General features: G+C 45.2%; 1 protein-coding gene across 4 annotated transcripts in view; it reads right to left on the bottom strand.

Annotated features, from left to right (window-relative positions):
• The window catches only part of PRKAG2 (protein kinase AMP-activated non-catalytic subunit gamma 2), a 163,448-nt gene continuing 142,897 nt past the window's right edge, over positions 1–20,551 (bottom strand). For all 4 annotated transcript variants that reach the window (XM_056857892.1, XM_056857893.1, XM_056857894.1 and 1 more), the window contains 8 exons: positions 18,942–18,987; positions 17,573–17,627; positions 16,230–16,356; positions 15,676–15,841; positions 14,393–14,430; positions 12,934–13,080; positions 10,556–10,649; positions 1–763 (listed from right to left, as the gene is read on the bottom strand). In XM_056857892.1, coding sequence (XP_056713870.1) covers positions 732–763; positions 10,556–10,649; positions 12,934–13,080; positions 14,393–14,430; positions 15,676–15,841; positions 16,230–16,356; positions 17,573–17,627; positions 18,942–18,987 — 705 coding nt within the window. In that variant the 3' untranslated portion in view covers positions 1–731. The remainder of the gene's footprint in view (positions 764–10,555; positions 10,650–12,933; positions 13,081–14,392; positions 14,431–15,675; positions 15,842–16,229; positions 16,357–17,572; positions 17,628–18,941; positions 18,988–20,551) is intronic.

The raw sequence follows: 20,551 nt of genomic DNA, 5'->3' as shown, positions 1-20,551 counted from the left end.
TTCTTATATAACAATCAATGTTTTATTAATGGATATGGTGAAGTTTTAGCCATCCACCAAAAAGATGTGTAAAAAATTGCAAGAAAATAAAAATAAATAAAGCTGGTTTTAGATCAGTCTTCTTTAACCATCTCAGTTCAGAATGCAACATTTGAAAACACACACGTTGTCATTAAAGTTGTAAAGTAATCTACTGATACTCAAATTACAGTTTTATGACAAATCTAATGATAACTGAAACTGATTTGGTTTTAGGTTTAGCGACTTGAACGTTCAAATTCAGTGTCTTGTTCAGCACAATACTTCCTCTTCGTGATGGGCAACTGTGATGACATATCGTTGGCTTTTTGACATAAGGCACTATGATATGAATATGCCATTCACTTGCCTTATGTCAGAGATCTGTTGCTGACCAGTGACGTCTACCAAATACAAACAATGGTATTGTTTCAGGATACAGTGCATTTTAGATGAAGGACATCGTGTGAAGTCTTTCAGCAAACATTTTGAAATGCAAGCCTTTTTTTAAATACGTAAGCTTTTTTTGTCATGCGGCTTGTTCTGCAACAATCACTGGGGAATAATAGACTAGTTACCCATCACTCAGTCCCAAGACACACATTCTCATCACCGTTTTGCTCTTCTCTACCGCCCATCAGCATTCTTGAGGCAAATATGACCCAGTAACTTTATTCAAGATCCTCAACAAACGTTTCTGTGTTCAACAGCAATCATTCAGTGTCATTTTCCTTTTGGTTGGCACCTGTCAAAGGGCAGAAAACACAGAAAGTGATTGGGGGATTTTTGCACAATACCTTATTTAGTCAAAAGGAAGGCAGCCCTGAATGAATGAGGGTCCCCTTAGAAACATCACACACTAAAACAGTTTAACTTTCCTTTTTTTTTTTGAGCTCCCATGACCCAAAGGTCTTGAGCAGTAAATGGGGAGCCTTTATTTCTTTAAGGAAAATATGGTGGAGAGATACTTGGCCACCGCCAGTGTTCTTGGATCTCTATCCACCAGCAAAAAGGGGACTATTTTATCTTTTGTTACAGTGGCAGGTAATTTCATTAAAATAGGGGTAATCCATTGATCACAATAAGAATTGTATTGGGGGCATTCCAACATCATATGAAATGTGGCTACTCTCTTCAGATCACTTGGACAAAGTCTATCTGAATAAGGTAAGTTATCGTATCTTCCATTTAACACTACCGAAGGAGCGGTGCTCAAACGAGCAAGCATAAACGCTCTGCGGTAACAAGGAACTGTCAGGTTGCTAAAATAAGCTGGGATTTGCAGAGATGGAACAGTTTATAACGTAACTTGTACATGAATGTAAGACAAGCCCCTTGTTTTTTATGGCATGCCCGGGAACAAACCTAGTCTGGCACTGTAACTGCACACTTGTGTCCCAATTGTAGTCATACTTTTTACTTCAAGATGGGCTCTGACTTTAAGATACATTGCGCTGTAAGATACTTTCCCAGTACTGAATACCTGGGGAAATTAGGTAGCCCTGCTTTTCCTGCCATACATGCATTGCTACTGCAACTGTACAAGTGTCACATGTACTCACTGGATACTGTTTCAGATGTGATTAGAGGTGAAGGATGTGACTCTTCCTCATGGCTACACTACTTTAGAAAGTCACATGTTTCTGTATGTAGTGCTATTTTCACTACAGAAGCAGTACACAAAGCAGGCCTAGGGCACACTGGGAACATCCCCAGACCTCGCCTGCGTCCGTCTTGTATTCTCAGAGGCATCCAGGCATGCAAGGCAGAAGCCTAGCGCAACTTGGCTCATTCCTATTTAAAATCTTCCTAACTCTCAAAAAGAATTTGTGCTTATGTGTTTTTAATGTCAAGGCCTCTTTCCACAACTAGCTTTCAAGTTTGGCACAGCAGAAGGAACCCATTCTGTGCTCTTGCCAAAACGTTTTGGAGCAGAACCAAGCAGTTTTATTCATCTCTATGTCTATATTGGATTGAGTCTAACCTGCATAACTCAATTCCACCAGCAGCGGGGGTCCAATTTCCCCCTTCTCTGCAGCTCATTGGGGCTCCTGCACACTCTGCTTCTGGGAGACACATGAACACATGAGGCTGCCTCATACTGAATCAGACCCTCGGACCATCAAAGGCAGTACTGTCTGCTCAGACCGGCAGCGGTGTCAGGCTGCTATCTCGGTTTCGTTATTGCCTCTGTCTCTGTGCTGTATTGTCTGCCCTCCAAGGTCGCATGCCTAAGCCTAAGCCTGGGAACTCAGCTCCTGGGAAACTGTATTCCTGCGTGTAATCTCCCGCCTTTGCTGCCTTATAATATCTCCCAGCTAGTGAGCCTTTCATAGCTGTCATTTTATTCGTTTGCACTGTATGCCTATTTGATCAGTAAAATCCATCTGTTTGGACTCTATACGACTTTGTGGTGATTTCTGGTTCTGTGGGCCAAGGGCTGACATTATGACAGCTATCTTACATCTTCACCGTTCTCCTAGCCAGGCTGGAGCCCAGGGGGGTTCGCCTGCCACTTGGATGGGAGCTGTGCAGCTCTCCAGGTGATCTACTACCCTGGAGCCCTTCTCAGAGGACCCTACTCTGTTACAGGACTTAATCGCTGAACTTTTCCGGACGAACCGAGAGGTTTGCCGCTTGAGGGGACTGGTACACGCGCAGTGGCAATCTCTTACAGGACGTCTCTGGATGTTAACATCGGAGGATACTGATGCTCGTTTAGATCTTCAGGACTTGGATCAATTACTGGACGATGCCCGATTGGCGACTGAGGATTTACAAATATTAACTGGACTTCTGGATAATCTTATTTCTCGACAAACTCTTTCTACCATGGCGGGAGCCCCACCGGAGGGTTTTTCCCTGATCCCGGATGCGGCCAGCTGCCAGGCTGAGGCCAAGCGAGTCGCTATTAGCACCGCTCTTCTCCTTGTGGAATGTACAAAGGACACCCCGGTAGCCACCTTGGCTCAAGTTTTGACCCCGACGTTTGGAGCCGAGGCATCCGCACTGGCGGTTCGAGTACAACCTCTGCTGGGCGGGGAACCTGACCCCATACTCTTGCTCCTCGAGACAGAACTTTTGCCGCGCATTACGGCAGAGGCTGCCCTAAGACTTGAGAACGCCAAAGTTCTTGCGGATCAGCAAGCCGCCGAAGCGGCTAGGGTCGCAAGAGAGAGAGAGGCGGCGGAAGCAGCCAGGGCGGCTGCAGCAAGGAATCAGGCGAACGTGGACACGCGCCCCAAGGACTATGTACTGGGACTATCAGGTCTAACCTTTTCCCCGGCGTTTGTCCCGTCGCGTGCGACCCAACGCGCACGCCGTTTGGCTGACCGACGTCGAGACTCAGATGAGTCTGAAGACGAGGATTTATATGGGGATAGCTCTCAATGGGCCACGAGCTTCCGAACCAGTAAGCCTCATCTTACTGGGGGCCCAAGTGAGGAGGTTCATCTTTTACGAGCCCAGAATCGGGAGCTCTCCGACCGTGTGGATCAACTCCAAGAAGTAATGGAACTTATGCTTCACGAGAACAGGCAATTACAACAAACCCTGATAGCTCAGAGACAGCCCGTTCCGATACCGGGTCAGGCGGTACCCGTACAACCACCCGCTAATGTGCCTGCTCCACCCTTACCTCCTGGAGCTCCTGTTGCTCCTCCGCTCCGACCACCCGTGCAACCACCTGCTAATGTGCCTGCTCCACCCTTGCCTCCTGGAGCTCCTGTTGCTCCTCCGCCCGGACCACCCGTGCAACCGGGTCAGCCCGCGCCCGGCCCTTGGAAGCAACTCAAATTGAGGACTACGTATGACGGATCTCTGGAGACTTTGCCTTGTTTCTTGCATCAAGTGGACAGTTATATGCGAGAACAAGGTCAACTTTTCCCCACGGAAGATAGCCGGGTGCGGTACGTAGCTTCCCTCCTGACAGGCAAAGCGGCTGACTGGATGGTTCTCCAGTTTGACACCCGCTCTCGTGCGATTCGTTCCCTCAACAACTTCATGACTGCCCTGAGAAGGAGGTTTGAGGACCCCTTCCTGGGAGAAAGAGCCAAAACGGAACTTTTACAATTAAAACAAGGCTCTGCTACAGTTCGGGAATTTGCCGATGAATTTCAGCGACTGGCAAGTAAAATTGTAGGTTGGCCCGAGACCACCCTAATCCATCATTTCAGGGAAGCCTTGCATCCTGACATTCTGAACTGGTCTTACATGCGGGGCGATCCCGATACCCTCGAAGGCTGGATCCTATTAGCCGAGGAAGTGGAAAGCCGCCGCCGCTTTATTTCTCTCGTCCGTCAAAAACACAAGGAGAAGGGCACCCAAAAGCCTCAACCCAAGGCACCACTGCTCGTCCCGCGAAATCCCCCACGTCCGCTCCAGGAACGTGAAGCCCGATTTCAGAGGGGTGCCTGTCTCACATGCGGAGAAATGGGCCACTTTGCAGCCGTTTGCCCACGCCGCCAGGAATTATTTCGTCCCAGCACGACAACCCGCGCCCGAGGTCGTCCACCACGCAGAGGCACCGCGGCCACCCGCAGCGCAGCTCCGGGAAGGCCCACACCCTCTGCACTCCATGCCGGGGACCCAGCCTCCCTGCCTGCTTCCAACGACCCCGCCGGGTCTCGGATTACAAGTGCCCCATTGGGGGACAGCTTTCCCTCTTCGGATGAGGAAAACCCTTGGATTTCTCCAGCCTTAAACCTGGAATCTCCCCTCGACTTGTCAAAAAACGGCTCCGGTCTGTGGTGAATGGAGCATCTCCACAGACCTCTCAGGATCTTCCTATCAAACCGAATGCTCCTACCAAAATCAAAGAAGTGGACTCCACCGTCTACGTAGATGCAGTTTTACAACAACTTAACGGAGGTCCACGAATCCCCGTCAAAGCACTAATTGACTCCGGTTGCTGTCGCACTCTCATAAACGAAGCCACGTTTGCTGCCCTCAGAGCCGACTCAGAGGCTTTACCCGCCCCCGTCCAATTTGCTCAAATGGACGGGAGCCAATTCCAGGGGGGTCCAGTTGATCATCGCACCATAGGGGTGGCAATGGGAATTGGTTCCCACTGGGAACAAATAGACTTCACTATAGCCCCTATCCGATTTGACGTAGTCTTGGGAATTAACTGGATTAAAGGACATAGTCCCAGTATTGATTGGGAAACAAACACTATTTCTTTCGCTAGTCCCACCTGCGACCAGCATCGGCAAAACTTTGCTCTGCCATTTCCGCCCGTTCCAGCGTTAACCTCTACTGCTCCAGTACCACCGGCTCTACCCGCTGTATACCGGGACTTTGAAGATGTCTTCGACCTTAAGGAATGTGATGCCTTACCCCCCCACCGGGCCTCAGACTGTGCGATTGAAGTAGTAAAGGACTGCACATTAACCAAAAGTAAGATTTACCCTATGAGCGCTTCCGAGCGCACTGTCCTCCGGGACTTTTTGGACAAAAACCTCGCCAGAGGGTTCATTCGCCCTTCGAATGCCCCAAACTCGGCCCCCGCGTTTTTCGTCCGGAAAAAAGAGGGCGACCTTCGCCTGTGCATTGACTTCAGAAAGCTCAATGCGGTTACCCAGACCAACGCCTATCCTATCCCATTAATATCGGATATTTTGGGACAATTACAGGAAGGCCGTGTATTCTCTAAATTAGACTTGGTGGAAGCCTACTACCGAGTCCGTATCCGCGAAGGAGATGAACACCTCACTGCCTTCTCTAGCTGTTTCGGAATGTATGAATTCCTTGTAATGCCGTTCGGATTAAAAGGGGCCCCGGGGGTCTTCATGCAACTCATCAATGAAATCCTACATGACCTTCTATATCGTGGGGTGGTGGTCTACTTAGATGACATTCTCATTTATTCGAAAACTATGGACGAGCATGTGACTCTGGTCAGAGAAGTTCTACAACGCCTGCGTAACCATCAACTGTTCGCTAAACTAGCTAAGTGTGAATTTCACCAAAGCAAACTCACGTTTTTGGGATACATCATCTCCCACCAAGGTCTTCGCATGGACCCCGCCAAAGTCCAAGCCGTCCTCGATTGGACTCCCCCCACCAACCGTAAGCAAGTACAGCAATTTCTGGGATTTGCAAACTTCTATCGGGGATTCATCCCTAACTTCGCCCAAGTGGCTCTACCCATTACGGACCTACTGAAAACTAAGGGAAAAGTAAGCTCGGCTGCCTTGCCCTCCGCAAAAATCCTATGGACTGAGCAATGCCAAGCCGCCTTTCTGGCCCTCAAACGCCTCTTCACTTCGGAGCCGGTGCTACGGCACCCAGACCCAAATCAAATGTTCATTGTACAAGTCGATGCTTCCGATGTAGCCATGGGAGGGGCTCTCCTCCAACAAGGACCGGACGGTCTTCTTCACCCTTGCGCTTACTTTTCAAAAAAATTTGCGCACGCTCAATTAAACTGGCCCATCTGGGAGAAAGAGGCCTCTGCAGTTCATCATGCACTGACTTTATGGCGGCAATTCTTGGAAGGGTCTAAAGTACCCTTTGAAGTTTGGACCGATCACAAAAATCTAGCTGCCCTCACGGGGTCCCATAAACTATCGGCGAAACAACAACGGTGGGCGGAGTTCTTTGCTCAGTTCCGTTTCACCCTGAAGCACGTCCCTGGGAAGCAGAACGTTCTCGCGGATGCCCTCTCCCGTTTACCACAATATCCGGTAAAACTCGAAAGACCCACCAACTCTCTGTTCACCCCTATGCAACGTGGGGCCCTACCTATGCTAGCTGTGCAAACCCGATCCCAGCATCAACACACCTTCCCTAACTCGCAAGCTCCGCCAGCCCAACCGGCTGCCCAGCCGCCACCACAACAGACCGGAGTTCCCGCCCCTCCTACCCCTCCGACCGCTCAGCCGCCTGCAGTCTGCGCGCCGCCGCACGTAAGCAATAACCCTATAACTATTTCTCAAATCTCCGGGACCGACGGGGGGGCTCCCTCCAAGCTCCCCATCTCCGAATCCTTTTTGACGGTCCTTCGGGACCAGTGCCTTTTAGAACGTTCCGCTCATACCCTACCTCCTGGTGTTTTGGAACAAGGGGGGTCCTGGTACAAAGACTCAAAATTGTATGTACCCAAAGCTCTCCGGAAGGACGTTTTACATTTAGCTCATGGAGCCAAAACAGCTGGGCACTTTGGGTTTCTGAAGACCCTTCACTTATTGCGCAGACAGTTCTGGTGGGGGGGAATGCGTTCCGACATTGACTCCTTCATCCGCAGCTGTCCCGTTTGTGCCGCTGCGAAACGATCGCAGGGCAAACCCCCGGGATTGCTACAACCTCTTGAAACGCCCAGCAGACCTTGGGAAGTGATTGCTATGGACTTCATGACTGATCTCCCTCTCAGTGGGGGTAAAACTGTGTTGTGGGTTGTTACTGATTTGTTTTCTAAGCAAATACATTTGATTCCATGTGCAGGGATCCCCTCTGCTCAGAAACTGGCCCGCCTCTTCGTAACGCATATATTTCGTTTACATTCGTTTCCGCGTAAAATAATTTGTGACCGCGGAAGTGGTTTCGTTTCTAAGTTTTGGAAAGCTTTCCTCAAGTTGGTGGGGGTGGAACAGGGAATGTCTAGTGCATACCATCCTCAAACTGATGGTCAAACTGAACGTGTCAATGCTGTACTCGAATGTTATTTGCGTTGTTATGTTAACTACCACCAGGATAACTGGGTAGAACTGTTACCTTTAGCAGAATATGCCTACAATAATGCCATGCATCAATCCACAGGTTTTAGCCCGTTTTTCGCTGTGTATGGACAAGATTTCAGTCCCATCGTTCCTACAGATGATGTAGAGGGGGAGGGGAACCCCGACATTGCCTCCTGGGCACACGCCCTCCGTACCACTTGGCCCTGGCTCGTTAGCAACCTCGACCGGGCCAAACGTAAATACAAAGCGCAAGCTGACAAACATCGCTCCCCCGGGGGTGATCTGCAAGTGGGTGCTTTGGTTTACCTTTCCACCAAAAACCTCCGGTCCACCCAACCGTGCCATAAACTCAGCGCCAAATTCATTGGCCCTTTCCCCATTACCCGGGTCATAAACCCTGTCACAGTGGAACTGGCTCTCCCCAAATCTTTGAGGCGTGTGCATCCTGTTTTCCACATAAGCCTCCTCAAACCCCATGTTGCTTCTCCACGGTGGCATCCGGACCCACCGCCTGCGCAACCCATCATGGTGGGGGGGGAAGAACACTTCGAAGTCTCCAAAATCCTTGACTCCCGTATTCACCATGGTACTCTCCAGTATCTAGTTCGTTGGAAACATTTCCCCCCTGCCTATGACGAATGGGTGCGCGCACGGGATGTCTCCGCCCCCGACCTCGTCGACGCCTTTCACATTGCTTACCCGAACAGGCCAGCCCCCTTGCGAACTGGGAGGGGGCCTTGAGGGGAGCAGAATGTCAGGCTGCTATCTCGGTTTCGTTATTGCCTCTGTCTCTGTGCTGTATTGTCTGCCCTCCAAGGTCGCATGCCTAAGCCTAAGCCTGGGAACTCAGCTCCTGGGAAACTGTATTCCTGCGTGTAATCTCCCGCCTTTGCTGCCTTATAATATCTCCCAGCTAGTGAGCCTTTCATAGCTGTCATTTTATTCGTTTGCACTGTATGCCTATTTGATCAGTAAAATCCATCTGTTTGGACTCTATACGACTTTGTGGTGATTTCTGGTTCTGTGGGCCAAGGGCTGACAAGCGGCTCTCCAGGGTCTCAGGCAGGGGTCTTTCACATCACCTCCTACCTGGTCCTTTTAAGTGGAGATGCCTGGCATTGAACCTGGGACCTTCTGCATGCCAAACAGATGCTGTACCACTGGAGCCACGGCACCTCCCACCACAGGGGGGCATGTGTGATATGTGGCGTCTACAGTCAGAAGGGAGAACTGGTTAAAATCACTCTTTACTGGTGGGAGCGAAAAATAAATACAGAGTCAAGATAAGCTTTCAGTGTATGCAGTTGACACAAGTATTGCGTGTGGACATGGGAGACACCATGTTGAATCATGAAGTCCGTTAAGTGAGCCTTTGGCAAAGCAATATCAGCATCAAAAATTGGTGAAGGTAGATGACAGGAAAAACTTTGACTTTTTTTGCCATTTTCTGTCCAGTTTGTACACTTTTAAAATAAAGCCATCGTAGAAGAGAAAGCTCCCCTACAATGGCTGAAGAGATCTGAGGTAATTTCATCAGCGCTCATCGAAGCAGGTCCTCCCTCCACAGTGGCGAAAAGACAACTGAGGGAGGAGTGTTCCCCCCCCACCTCGTCATGGGACTGTTTGGGCGGGAAAAGAGCCCGTGCTCAGCTCCAGGCAAGGGGAGCGCTCTGAAGCTTCTAGAAGATTACAAGAATTCCTCTGTGGCCGGCCTGCGCAGTCCCATGCGGGACTGCACAGAAGACACGCCGATGAACTAGTGGTTAGAGTACTGGATTAAGGTTGGGGGCTTCTAGATTTAGGCCCCAAATAAAGGTATAAAACATGAGGCACTCCCTTCTTCACCTAACCCAAGGGTCGGCAAACTCATTAGTCAAAAGAGCCAAGTATCAACAGTACAACGATTGAGATTTCTTTTGAGAGCCAAATTTCTTAAACTTAAACTATATAGGTAGGTACATTGTTTATTAACTTAATAAACTTTAATTAAAGTTTTAAGTCTTAATTAAACTATAGGTACACTGAATAAAACTTGGTATCATACTTAATAGTGATCTTATTTATTGATAAAAATTAAATTGTAAGTCCCTGCCATTTCCCCCTCCCCTGGCTGGAGTCCTCGTCTGGAGGCCTGGTCTACCGGCGTAAAAGCCTATTGGTAGACTTGGCCTCCGTCTGAGTCCCATTGGGAGGCCAGGTCTACCCATTGGCTTTCTTGGCAGTAGACCTGGCCTCCGGAGGCCCATAGAAGCCAATTGGTAGACCTGGCCTCTGAAGGGGGACTTTTTCCCCTCCTCGGAGTCCAGGTCTACCGCCAAGAAAGCCAGTGGGTAGACATGGCCTCCCAATGGGACTCAGACGGAGGCCAGGTCTACCAAAGGAAGCCCGCCCAACAGCTGATAGGCGGGGGGGGGGGGGACAGGAACCGCCGAGCTGCCCGCCCAGCAATCATGCGGCTAGAGGGGAGGGGAGGCTTTAGCCTCCCAACCATTGAGGGCAAGGGAAAGGGGGACCTGGCCATTCTCCACGGCGGGGGGGGGAGAGAGACAGCGCGCCCGCTCGCCTGCTCGTTCTCTCTCAGGTGCGCCGGCTCCGCAGCCCGGCTGCCGGCGCAAAAGCAGGGGCTCTGAACCAAGTTCGGAGAGCCGCACTCAACGGGCCAAAGAGCCGCATGTGGCTCAGGAGCCGCAGTTTGCAGACCCCTGACCTAACCTGCCTCTCGGGTTTGTAGGAGGATTTAAAAAGGGAACTGCTGTGAGCCATTTGGGAATCCCTTAAGTACAAATAAATAGATAAGGGCTGCAAATTTGGCATGCTATGATAAAATTCAAATAATGTTCTGACTACAGCATCCATACCTGCTGGCGTAAGCACTAATGCTTGTAGGATGTCAGAGAGGGAGATGATACCAACAATACTATCTGCTTCATTTACTACCACCAATCGATGAACCTAAAATCAAGAAAGAAAAACTATTAAGAAATTATTTCATTTCCTGCAAAGCATAACAAACCCACACCCAGATGTTAACACGCAGAAGCATGCAGTATTTAGAGCAAGAGTCCCCAATGTGGTACCCGTGGGCACCATGGCACCCGCCAACACCTTTTCTGGTGCTCACCAAGTGTTTTTAGGAAGTGGCCAGGGCCAGATAGGACTTTTGCCTGGCAAGGCTTCTGATTAGCTGTGCAGATTTTTTTTTTTAAATGTTGCTTTGGCAGCAGCTGCCAACACAGCACAAGGATCTGCACTGTGTTACCACAGTTAAGCTGTGGCAATAATGTTGTGGCTGGCTCTGCCTCTTAACTGGCAGCCATTTTGTTGTTGCGCCCACGCCGTGTCAGAATTCCAAAGGCGCCCGTAGGCTCAAAAAAGTTGGAGACCCCTTGTTTTTGAGGGATCCTCACCCCTGGATATATGAGAGTCAATGACTACTTATTATTTGGCTCCAAAGAGACAAAAGAACAACCCACATTGATATCAAAATTAATGTGAGATACAAAGGAGATCTCAACAAGTTTTGAAGACAGTAGGTGCCATTTTTCAATCCTGCCAATTCCAGTCCACCTGGTCAATTTTAGTTTTATACCAATATGCCCACCAGAACTGCAGCAAGGTGAGCAGTCCTACAACCCCTCACTGTGTATTGTGCATTTAAGATTCTTTCTTTATGTGGGCTTGTCCATGAATAATGGAAGGTCTAGTTTTGTTCCACAACCAGACAAAGAACACAAGAGCAAAGCCAACAAATATAACTTTATTATAAAGTGAAGCGCAAGAGTACTTGTTTTGCAAATCATCAACACATTTATAATTAGAATAACCCAATTACATAATTGGCCTTCATTCTAACAGGGAGCTACTTTGGATATATTTGGCAGTTTGAACAACTGTACTTTTGAATTTCAAAATGGTTTGCTGTATAGCCCAGTAACCATCCATTTTGGCAAGAGCACAACAAGCCAAGCCCAAACAATTAGTCAGCAATGTTGTAGCAGCTCTCTAGCAAATATGCAACCCTTCACAGGTATGATATAAGTCTGTTGCTAGCTGACTGAGCTGGGGAGAAGCAATAATGCAGCAATGAGAGGTGAGGTAAAGGCCCAATTTTCACTTGGAGAGGAGAACACAACTGGGTACTCTCCTACCCATAATCCTTAGAGGCAGGAAGCAGGCCATTCCTTCTGTCTCCTGTGGGAAGGGACTTCCCACCATCCTCAGTTCAGAGACTTCCGTACCTCGTCACAGACAGCGCCTTACCGAAATTAACAGTGACTCGGCAGAAGGAGGTACCCACGAACAGAACATAGTGCACAGAAGAATAAAGGAATGCACAAGAAGTATGGTCTCAGGCAACAGAGACAAGTATAAGTTGAAGCAATAGATATAAGCAGTGGACAACCTAAAAAAAAACTGGACTGGCACTGATCATGATTGACTGTGGTATGACAGTACCCAATCTAGAGCGCATTTCTCCTCTTAAGAGAAAGGAATCTTCACAATAAGTCCAATGTTCCATTCTATGCCATAGTCAGGCCAATGTGTCCTTCCACTCATGCTCAAGAGTGTCACCAATTCTTGTGCCGCAGGCAGGCTACCCATTGTGTGGTGGGGAAGCGAAATTTCCCCCCCAGAGACTTCCTGGCTAGTGTCAGGTTGAGCTAGTCCCTGGACACTCTCCGCTCCCTCCTATTCCTGCTCCTATCAAACAGAAGCAAATAGGGAAAGCCTCTGGGTAGTACGCCACTGCCCTATCCCCAGGTTACCAGAGAGCAGATAGAGACTTCTTCTGCAACTATATTTTGCTCTCCCTTGGCTTCATTTCAGCTGTGCTGCTTTTGGGAGCATCCATATGACGTGGTCCACTACTTGTCCTCCCCACCCCCTGCTCGCCGCTTTTCTGTGATATTTCCCAAACTTGATTCTGTAAGATCTTTTTGCTGTGTGGACAGAAAGTAGCACATTTTCGCAGACTCCACCCACTACGATGCCATTTCCCTTGTCTCACCCCCATGCCATGCTCCAAAAACGACAGAGTAACAATTATATATGTGAATACAATTAAGAAATGGCAACATCTAAAAAGTAAAGCGGAGCCCTTGTGCTTGTTGCTCAGTTATGACTGGCTATATGTTTAAATGCACCTTTTACTACATCTTGGAAGAACGCTTTTATACGTGGTTAGAATCCTGGTTAGTGATGCTAGTCAAACTTTTTGTGGTCAAAGAAATCTCACCTCAGCTTTCACTATCCGGTCCACAATGGTCTCCAGTGTTTCCAGCTTACTGCACTTCACAACACCTTCAAAATACTGAGAGCGGTGTTGAAGAGCTTTTGTCACTGTGATATCTAAGTTATTATATGTTTTTTCAGCAGCAAGATTCTGGGGGGAAAAGTGTTTAAGATAAATTCCAATGGTTACATTCTCAACATGGTTATTTATCATCTTACACCAAAAATATGATCCAAGTTGTGTTCTTTGTGAAATGGAACATCATAGGTTTTCAGCTTTGCAATTCAGAGAAGCAACTGTACGTACATACAGCAGTGACAAGAGCAAGAGTCCAGTAGCACCTTAAAAACTAGCCAAATTTCTGGAAGGATATGAGCTTTCGTGCGTCACAGCTCACTTCAAATACAGCTAGAACGTGAGTTAACGATAGATGGACTCACTTTCTAGCTGTATCTGAAGACGTGAGCTGTGACTCATGAAAGCTCATACCCTACCAGAAATTTGGTTAATCTTTAAGATGCTACTGGACTCTTGCTCTTTTCTACAGCTACAGACAAACATGGCTACCCATTGTGATCTATACAGCAGTGACGTTACACACATATAACATTCTGGCCAAACATGCCCCTGCGCTAGAAGGAATAATATACCTCTTTCGATTTGGCCAATGCAAACATTCCTCTGCTTGATCAAACCAAGTTTAAGAAAATAAATAAATGCCCCATGGGCTTGCTCATTCCTTCATCTCTATTCTCTTGCAAGTACTCTTCCTTTCAGTTTTCAGTAGCCATAACTAGCCCAGACTAAAATGTGCGAACTCCTGTCTACTAACTAACCACGGCTGCAAAGTGTAGCTGGCCATTAACTGGAACACAGACATAACCCTAGCCATAATTAATTCCAAAGTTGAAGAGGGAGGGGGATCGAGGAGATGCCTGTGCAAGAGGAGAGAAGTTGAACGTAAACCAATAGGATGCTCCTTAGCTTCCAAGATCTGATGAGATCAGCCTATACCATGCTGCCGTCCCTCCCGAGATATATTCATGGCACAGAAATAAAGCATTCCAAGTCTTTCCTTCCACTACCAGCTACCTCTGCAAGACTTTTGGTCTTATCCTATATATGTACAGCCCTAGAATAAATTCTCATGTTTCATTGCCCTACTTTGACAGCACTTCACATCCTGCCACTTGTGAGTGAAAGGCAGGCCTCAGAGCACACCCAATACTTTTCTGTGGCTTCATAGTTCGGAAGGAAAAAAAATCAGGAGCAGTGGGCAAGCAGCCTTTCAGGAAAGTTTACCCACCATTACTGATCTTCATAAGTTTGCAAGGACATTATGATCTAAAAAGTACTGCTTCTGAATAAAAATGGTGGCAAGTGAAGTGAGATATTTTAATGTATACAGCTTTAAGGAAGACATCATTGGCACAACGTAATTAATTTTTTAAAAGATACTTACTATTACATCAAATTTGGAATAAATATCTACAACTTTTCCTAAAAATAGAAAAGATGACATATTGACATTTCAGTACATTACTATAAAACTGAACAATAATTAAGAATGAAGTAACAAATCATTTGTTGATATCTTGGTACTGAAGGAACTACCACACTAAACTCTGCCTGGTAGATATGACAAGACAGACTCTCTCGCAAAACTTGAATGGAAAAAAATTCCTTTTGTGAGTCTTGAGTAAGCCACCTCATTTTCCGCATGCATGTGCTATACTTCTTATTAGCCGGCTCCTCTGTAACACAACGAAGTATGTGGCATTTGCTATTTTCTCCCTAGGACGGCTATCCTCCATTATGCATATAGTCTCTAGGGCTGCTATTTGGTGGCATGGCAGTTCTGGGAGTACTACTAGAAACATTTGTTGGGTCAAACAGTGCCCTGGCCGGGAAGGACGGATTAGAAATTTAATAAATTTGCGGTTGGAGGCAGCCACTGTTTTGCATGGGCACCTATTATGCAAGGAGAGAGAAAAAAAATACCAAGTCAAAAACTGAACTTTGGCATGAAAGGTGACTGTGCAAATCAGGATACAAATCTGGAGAAATCATATTACTAGTACTAAGCATTTATATAGGTTATCAGTATTTAAAGCACGTCGTCCACATTATCTTGCTATAATACTTTACTTAACTTAGAGGGCTGTGATATTATTACCCTGCATTGCAGATGGGGATAGAAACTGAAAAAAACTGGCTTGCCTCAGCCCACCCAAGTGAGTTTATGGCAAAGGTGAGATTTGAACAAGGGATTTCCCAAATCACAGCTACTATGCTCTGTCAGCTCCTGATAAAATGAACTGAAAGTATGCCTGGCTGAATACAGAAGTGTTGATACTGCTAGATTCTAAAAAATATGATCTTAGTAAGTAAGGTCAATTACACTCGAGAAAAATGTGCAAGCGTACTTTCAGCTTTAAATGATAATGGGAAGAAGAGGGATAGCTGAATTTATTCCTGCAAAACTAACAAAGAAACAAACAAAACAAGCACATCTACTATGCCCACCAACAATTTCCTTCTATACTATGGGGCTGAGGTGAATGTCATTATATTCAAGTGAGATGATAATCAGAGAGTCCTTCTGCACTTATGATGGCAGCATATTGCAGCAGGTTTCTCTCATATCTTATTCTAGTTTCATAAGAGGACATTTAAATGCCAACAGTACCAGCTAACAAACAGCAAAACAAGCCCTCTGCTGCCATTATACTTCATAATACACACCTGACTCATCCACCACAGGTAGAGCCGATATCCTTCTATCTACAAATATATTCAAGGCTTTAATGATAGGAGTGTCTGGGTGTATAAAGGCGATGTTGTGGTAAGTTCCGATCCCAAGCTCATCCAGATTTTTCTTCATAAAGGCGGGCTTTGGCATTTCTGACACCTAGAAGAAATTGTTTAAAACTTGTTTGACAGGCTTATTCTTTTATTATTATATTATAAAGATGGCATTAGATGGTATTATTCATACAATGCTCTAACAAATCATTGCTAACTGATTTCCTTACCAAGCCTCCATGTTTCTAACAAAGCATTCTAATATGACTAAGATTACGGTGAGTGTTCTCAAATCTGACAGATCACATCTCAAAGGTGTTTCAGACATTAAAATTCAAACCACAGCACTTTTTGCCTAGTTAGCACTTTTGCCATGGGTCTATTTTGTGAGCACATATGCTTCTAAGCAGAGAATTTACCATATTAAGAGTAATAAAATTTGACTAGCATCCCTAAATTCAGGCAGTACTGAAGAAAAGTCTTAATTTACTTACAAAAAGCTGGAGGAACTTGAGGATTCTTTTATGGGTAAGTATATAAAGTGCATTTCCACTCACAGGGTCAATAACTGGCAATCTGTGGATTTTGTTTTTGATCAGTGAATACACAGCATCAAAAAGGCTGAAGAGAAAATTATTGCAACTATTAGTATAATCTAATTTACAACCACTTATACACAGATACCATCTTCCCCCAAAATACACAAGGCCAACAGCTTAATCCTTTTAAACACATCATTCTAGACGAAGTTGTAAACAGAATGTATGATTTCATTTCACAGTTGTTGACACTGCCAACAGCACACTTAATTGAATAATCAACATCACATCAAATCCTGTTAGCAAAGCAATCAAATTTCTTCACAAAAATAAAAAGCACTTTGTCATTTTTGTTGAGTTTTGTTTGGAAAAATGTATAATAGTCAAGCCTCAAGTGATTTTCCTTTCATTGCATACCCATCAATAAAAACCTACCTCACTGCAACGTGACTCATGCCCTAGCTAGGTGAGATGCTGCAAGACCCACAATTTTAAAATAAAACATAGCTGCTATATGAGAGCTCCAATTCAGCCTGGATAGTGTTGTGTGAGTGTGTGTGTGAATTATTTTGCCTCTGTGTGGCTTTGCTAGCCCAATTTGCCCCCCCCCACTACACGCTTATTAGCCTTTGAAGGATAATACATGTACAAAACACAGGTGACTTGTCTTTTTCTTTCCAATCCTAATAGCAGCATGTGGGGTGCCATGGTTGGTTGGTTTCAATCAGCAAAACTATAAGAGGTGTCAGAAGGCATACACCCCCCTCTTCCTCCTATGTGGTCCCAGTCTGAATTAGGCTCCTGTGTGGCTATTTCTATTTTAAAAAAAACTGGGAGGATCTGATTATGGTTATACCAATTCTCATCTAGTTAGATCCTCTGCGCTGAACTGAAGGCCCTACATAGAGAAATGACAGCTAATTAAAAATCCCTAAAACTTTATAACCATTGTCCATACAGAAAAACTATTACTCAGGTTGTCATGTGAACGTCTGACCCAAATCAAACAGGAAACGTGCATACAGAAAAACGTCTGTGTAAAATCAGGGCAGGAGAGGAAATGCACACTGACCCAGCACTTCATGTGTAATTAGGAAACAAGAAATTACTTTTTGGAAGTTAAAAGCAGAGAGAGGATCCAAATAGAAGCCAAAAATAATCCCATTGGGTGCTGGAGAACAAATGTTAGCTAACAAATCTATATTTTGTGCTGTCTCAAAATATCCCTTGCAGTTTTGTGATGGGTACATTGTTATAATTTACATTAAACCAGTCAGAATTAGAAAACCAGAGCTCACCTTGCATCCGGTGAAATATTCACTAAAGGCTTAAAGGTTTCTTGCAAATAAAGCTCTGCATAATTAAAAACAAAGTCAACACTATCATAAACATTTCTGCATAAGGAAACAAGCACTTTAATACAAAGATAGATAAATCATCATTATGAGGACAAAGGGAACATTCTTACAGTGATAGCCAGTGAGAACTGTACAAAAATGGGGATAAAATATATAAAAGCTGCCAAATTTAAGCAAGGAGGACATGTTTCACATGCAACAATAACCACTAGGTGTCAGTACAATAATGCAAATAATCATAATGAAGGGGCAAACACAAGGATTGCACATGGGGGGGAATTCAATGTTTGAAGTAAATGAGCACCAGTTCAAAAAGCAATGGTGTCTTCAGATACGCCTACAAGCATGAATAGATTTCAGGTCTCCTCCAGCAATTCAGAGAATGTCCTTTGGGCACAACTCTGTACAGATTATTTTCTGTTGAGCTTGCATTTTCATGTAATTGTTATTTCTTGAGAACTGACCCGGATAGAAGAAAAGGCAGAAAGGGAATTTGAGAAACTACTGTGATCCATTCAGTATTTTAGATTTAGTTTGGTGAAATGCCACCAATGGCTTTAAGTTATATTTCTAGAAGGAAATACCCATCTACTTTCTCTACTTTTCCAAAAATGTAATTGTACATGATACTGCAACAATCTTGATGTTATCATCATAGGTGATGTTTTCTTTTTTTTTAAAAAATGATAAAAGTTAACAGTATTACAAACTTTCATTAAAACTGACCAAATAAAGGTGTTTTGAGTATTAATATCCCATTGATTTCAGTGGGATTTTCCAATTTGTTAGAAGAAAACATTGCACTAAAAATGCAAGTAATAGTATAAATTTGAGGGTGAATCTGCAGTCTCAGTGGAAATAAAACTTAGAATTATTGCTTCTCTAGAAGTTCCAATATGCAGTTAAGGTAGAGAACAAAGCTTTGTTTTACACACATTTGCTTCCCCAGGGAAAGTTATTTTTATAGCTATATGTCTGATCCATGATTCTGCCTTGCTATACCAATATGACTCTTCTCAGTTCCACTGCAGGCAGGCCAACTGCTCCAATCTCCGGGCATAACTGGAGCAGCTAGCAACCACCACTCCAGCTATTGCTGGGACTAGTCAAGGTAGTCACGGTTCCCGGTCTAGAACAAGGTGTCTCGGTTTCGTTGTTTCCAACTGCAAGAGCAGGTGGAACATCCTCTAGCAAACATACTAGTGCGTTCCATCCCTTTGGTTAACACAGCAAGGACACCGCAGTTCAGGGGCTGCACAGCAAGTTCTGTGAATTGCACTCCTGCTAAATATTTACAAAGCATACTTACCCCTCCACGTTTCAATCTTGTGCTCCTCTAATTCATAGATTTGTACCTGCAATGAAAGAAGACGTCTAAAGCTCTCATATTTAGCATCTTTCATTTCTAATAAAATCAGTAAGATCTATCTTTAAATATATATGTTTAGGATTGAGACACAGGGATTAGTTCCCATTCCTTGGTTCTGCTAACTATGGTTTCTGGTGCGAAAGTCTCTTGTGTCTAGGGAAGGATCCTTACACTGGCATTAGCAGAACAGATCTGCAGGGTTCAACCCATAGAATCTACAAACCAGGATTTTAAAACTATTTTTCTTAGAACGACTGAGTTTCCTTTGGGAAAGGCTGAAAAACTGGAAGTAAACAAAAAACCTCTGTTTTTACATGCAGCTTTCCATGCGCTGGACTCCAGCTCAGAGCTACTGAAATTAATTATTGGACCCGTTTGCTTATGCTGTGCTGCAAACATGTTACATCTGAAGATGGTGGAAAGGGAATATCAATTTGTAGTACCGTATTGAGGAAAAGCAAATGTCAGAGCTGTATGTTTTGAAAATGAAATTTGTTTTAATCCCATACTGATTAAACGCCACATTTGGTTGAACAGCGGTAGTTACTAAGCAGGCGTGTTCATGAAGATTAATTTAAAAACAGATCAGTTTTCTCTAAAAATGACTGCATAGGGCTCACAAAGCTTATTTATTGAGCTGTCAAAAGGAGAGCTTCAACAGACAGCATATGATGTGCTCTGGCTAAGGTTGTAGCTGCTCCAGACTCCAACAGACATTTCAATCTTTCAACAGGGCAGTGCAGTGACTAGAGTTTTGTACTAGGATCTGGGAGACCTGGGATGGGATCCCTGCTCTACCATGGAAGCTTACTGGGTGACCCTGGCCCAGTCACATACTCTCAGCCTAACCAGCTTCACAGGGTTGTTGTAAAATGGAGTAAAGGAGAACGATGTAAGCTGCTCTGGGTCCCCATTGGGAAGAAGGGCAGGGTATAAATGAAGTAAATAAATACTGGAACACCACTTGTATGTAGTGCAACCCTCCCCACCCCCAATCCTCAGGACCACATATTTGCTTTAGCATATCTACATATATCCAATGTCACATGGCCAAGGCAGTATAAATTACATTTGTCGTAGAATCCAGGGGGAGGGAAGAAGTCCACTGGTGAATCTAGTATATGATACTAGAGGCCCTCAACCTTCAGGAACATTTGGAATTTTGACAAAGGGTAGTGGGCACTTCCATGGGGGGCCCCTGACCCTTCCCATATGTGGTTTCAAAATAAGCCTTCAATTAAATTAAATTTTCAGGAAGAAAAAAGGGGGAGATTTCAGTTGTTTTAACCGGGGGGGGGGGGAGCAAGAAAACTTTCTGGTTACCATTCATACAACTGTAATAAAATGTGGTGGGCGGCCTTAGTGACCATACAGAAGTCTTTGCAGAAGATTTTGCCATTTTGTTGCTATGTTTTACATACTTTATATGCTGGCCTTTATATAATTCTTTAACTTTTACCTTTTGGATCTGGCTCTAAAATTGACAGAAACTGTTCTGACACCTGTAAGCAGCAAGAGGCACACTTCACTTTTTCTGCCTAGTTGAAGGG

This window comes from Euleptes europaea, chromosome 11 (genome assembly GCF_029931775.1).
Source record: "Euleptes europaea isolate rEulEur1 chromosome 11, rEulEur1.hap1, whole genome shotgun sequence".
NCBI classification, from domain to species: domain Eukaryota; kingdom Metazoa; phylum Chordata; class Lepidosauria; order Squamata; family Sphaerodactylidae; genus Euleptes; species Euleptes europaea.
This window is presented reverse-complemented; position numbering and strand designations above follow the sequence as displayed.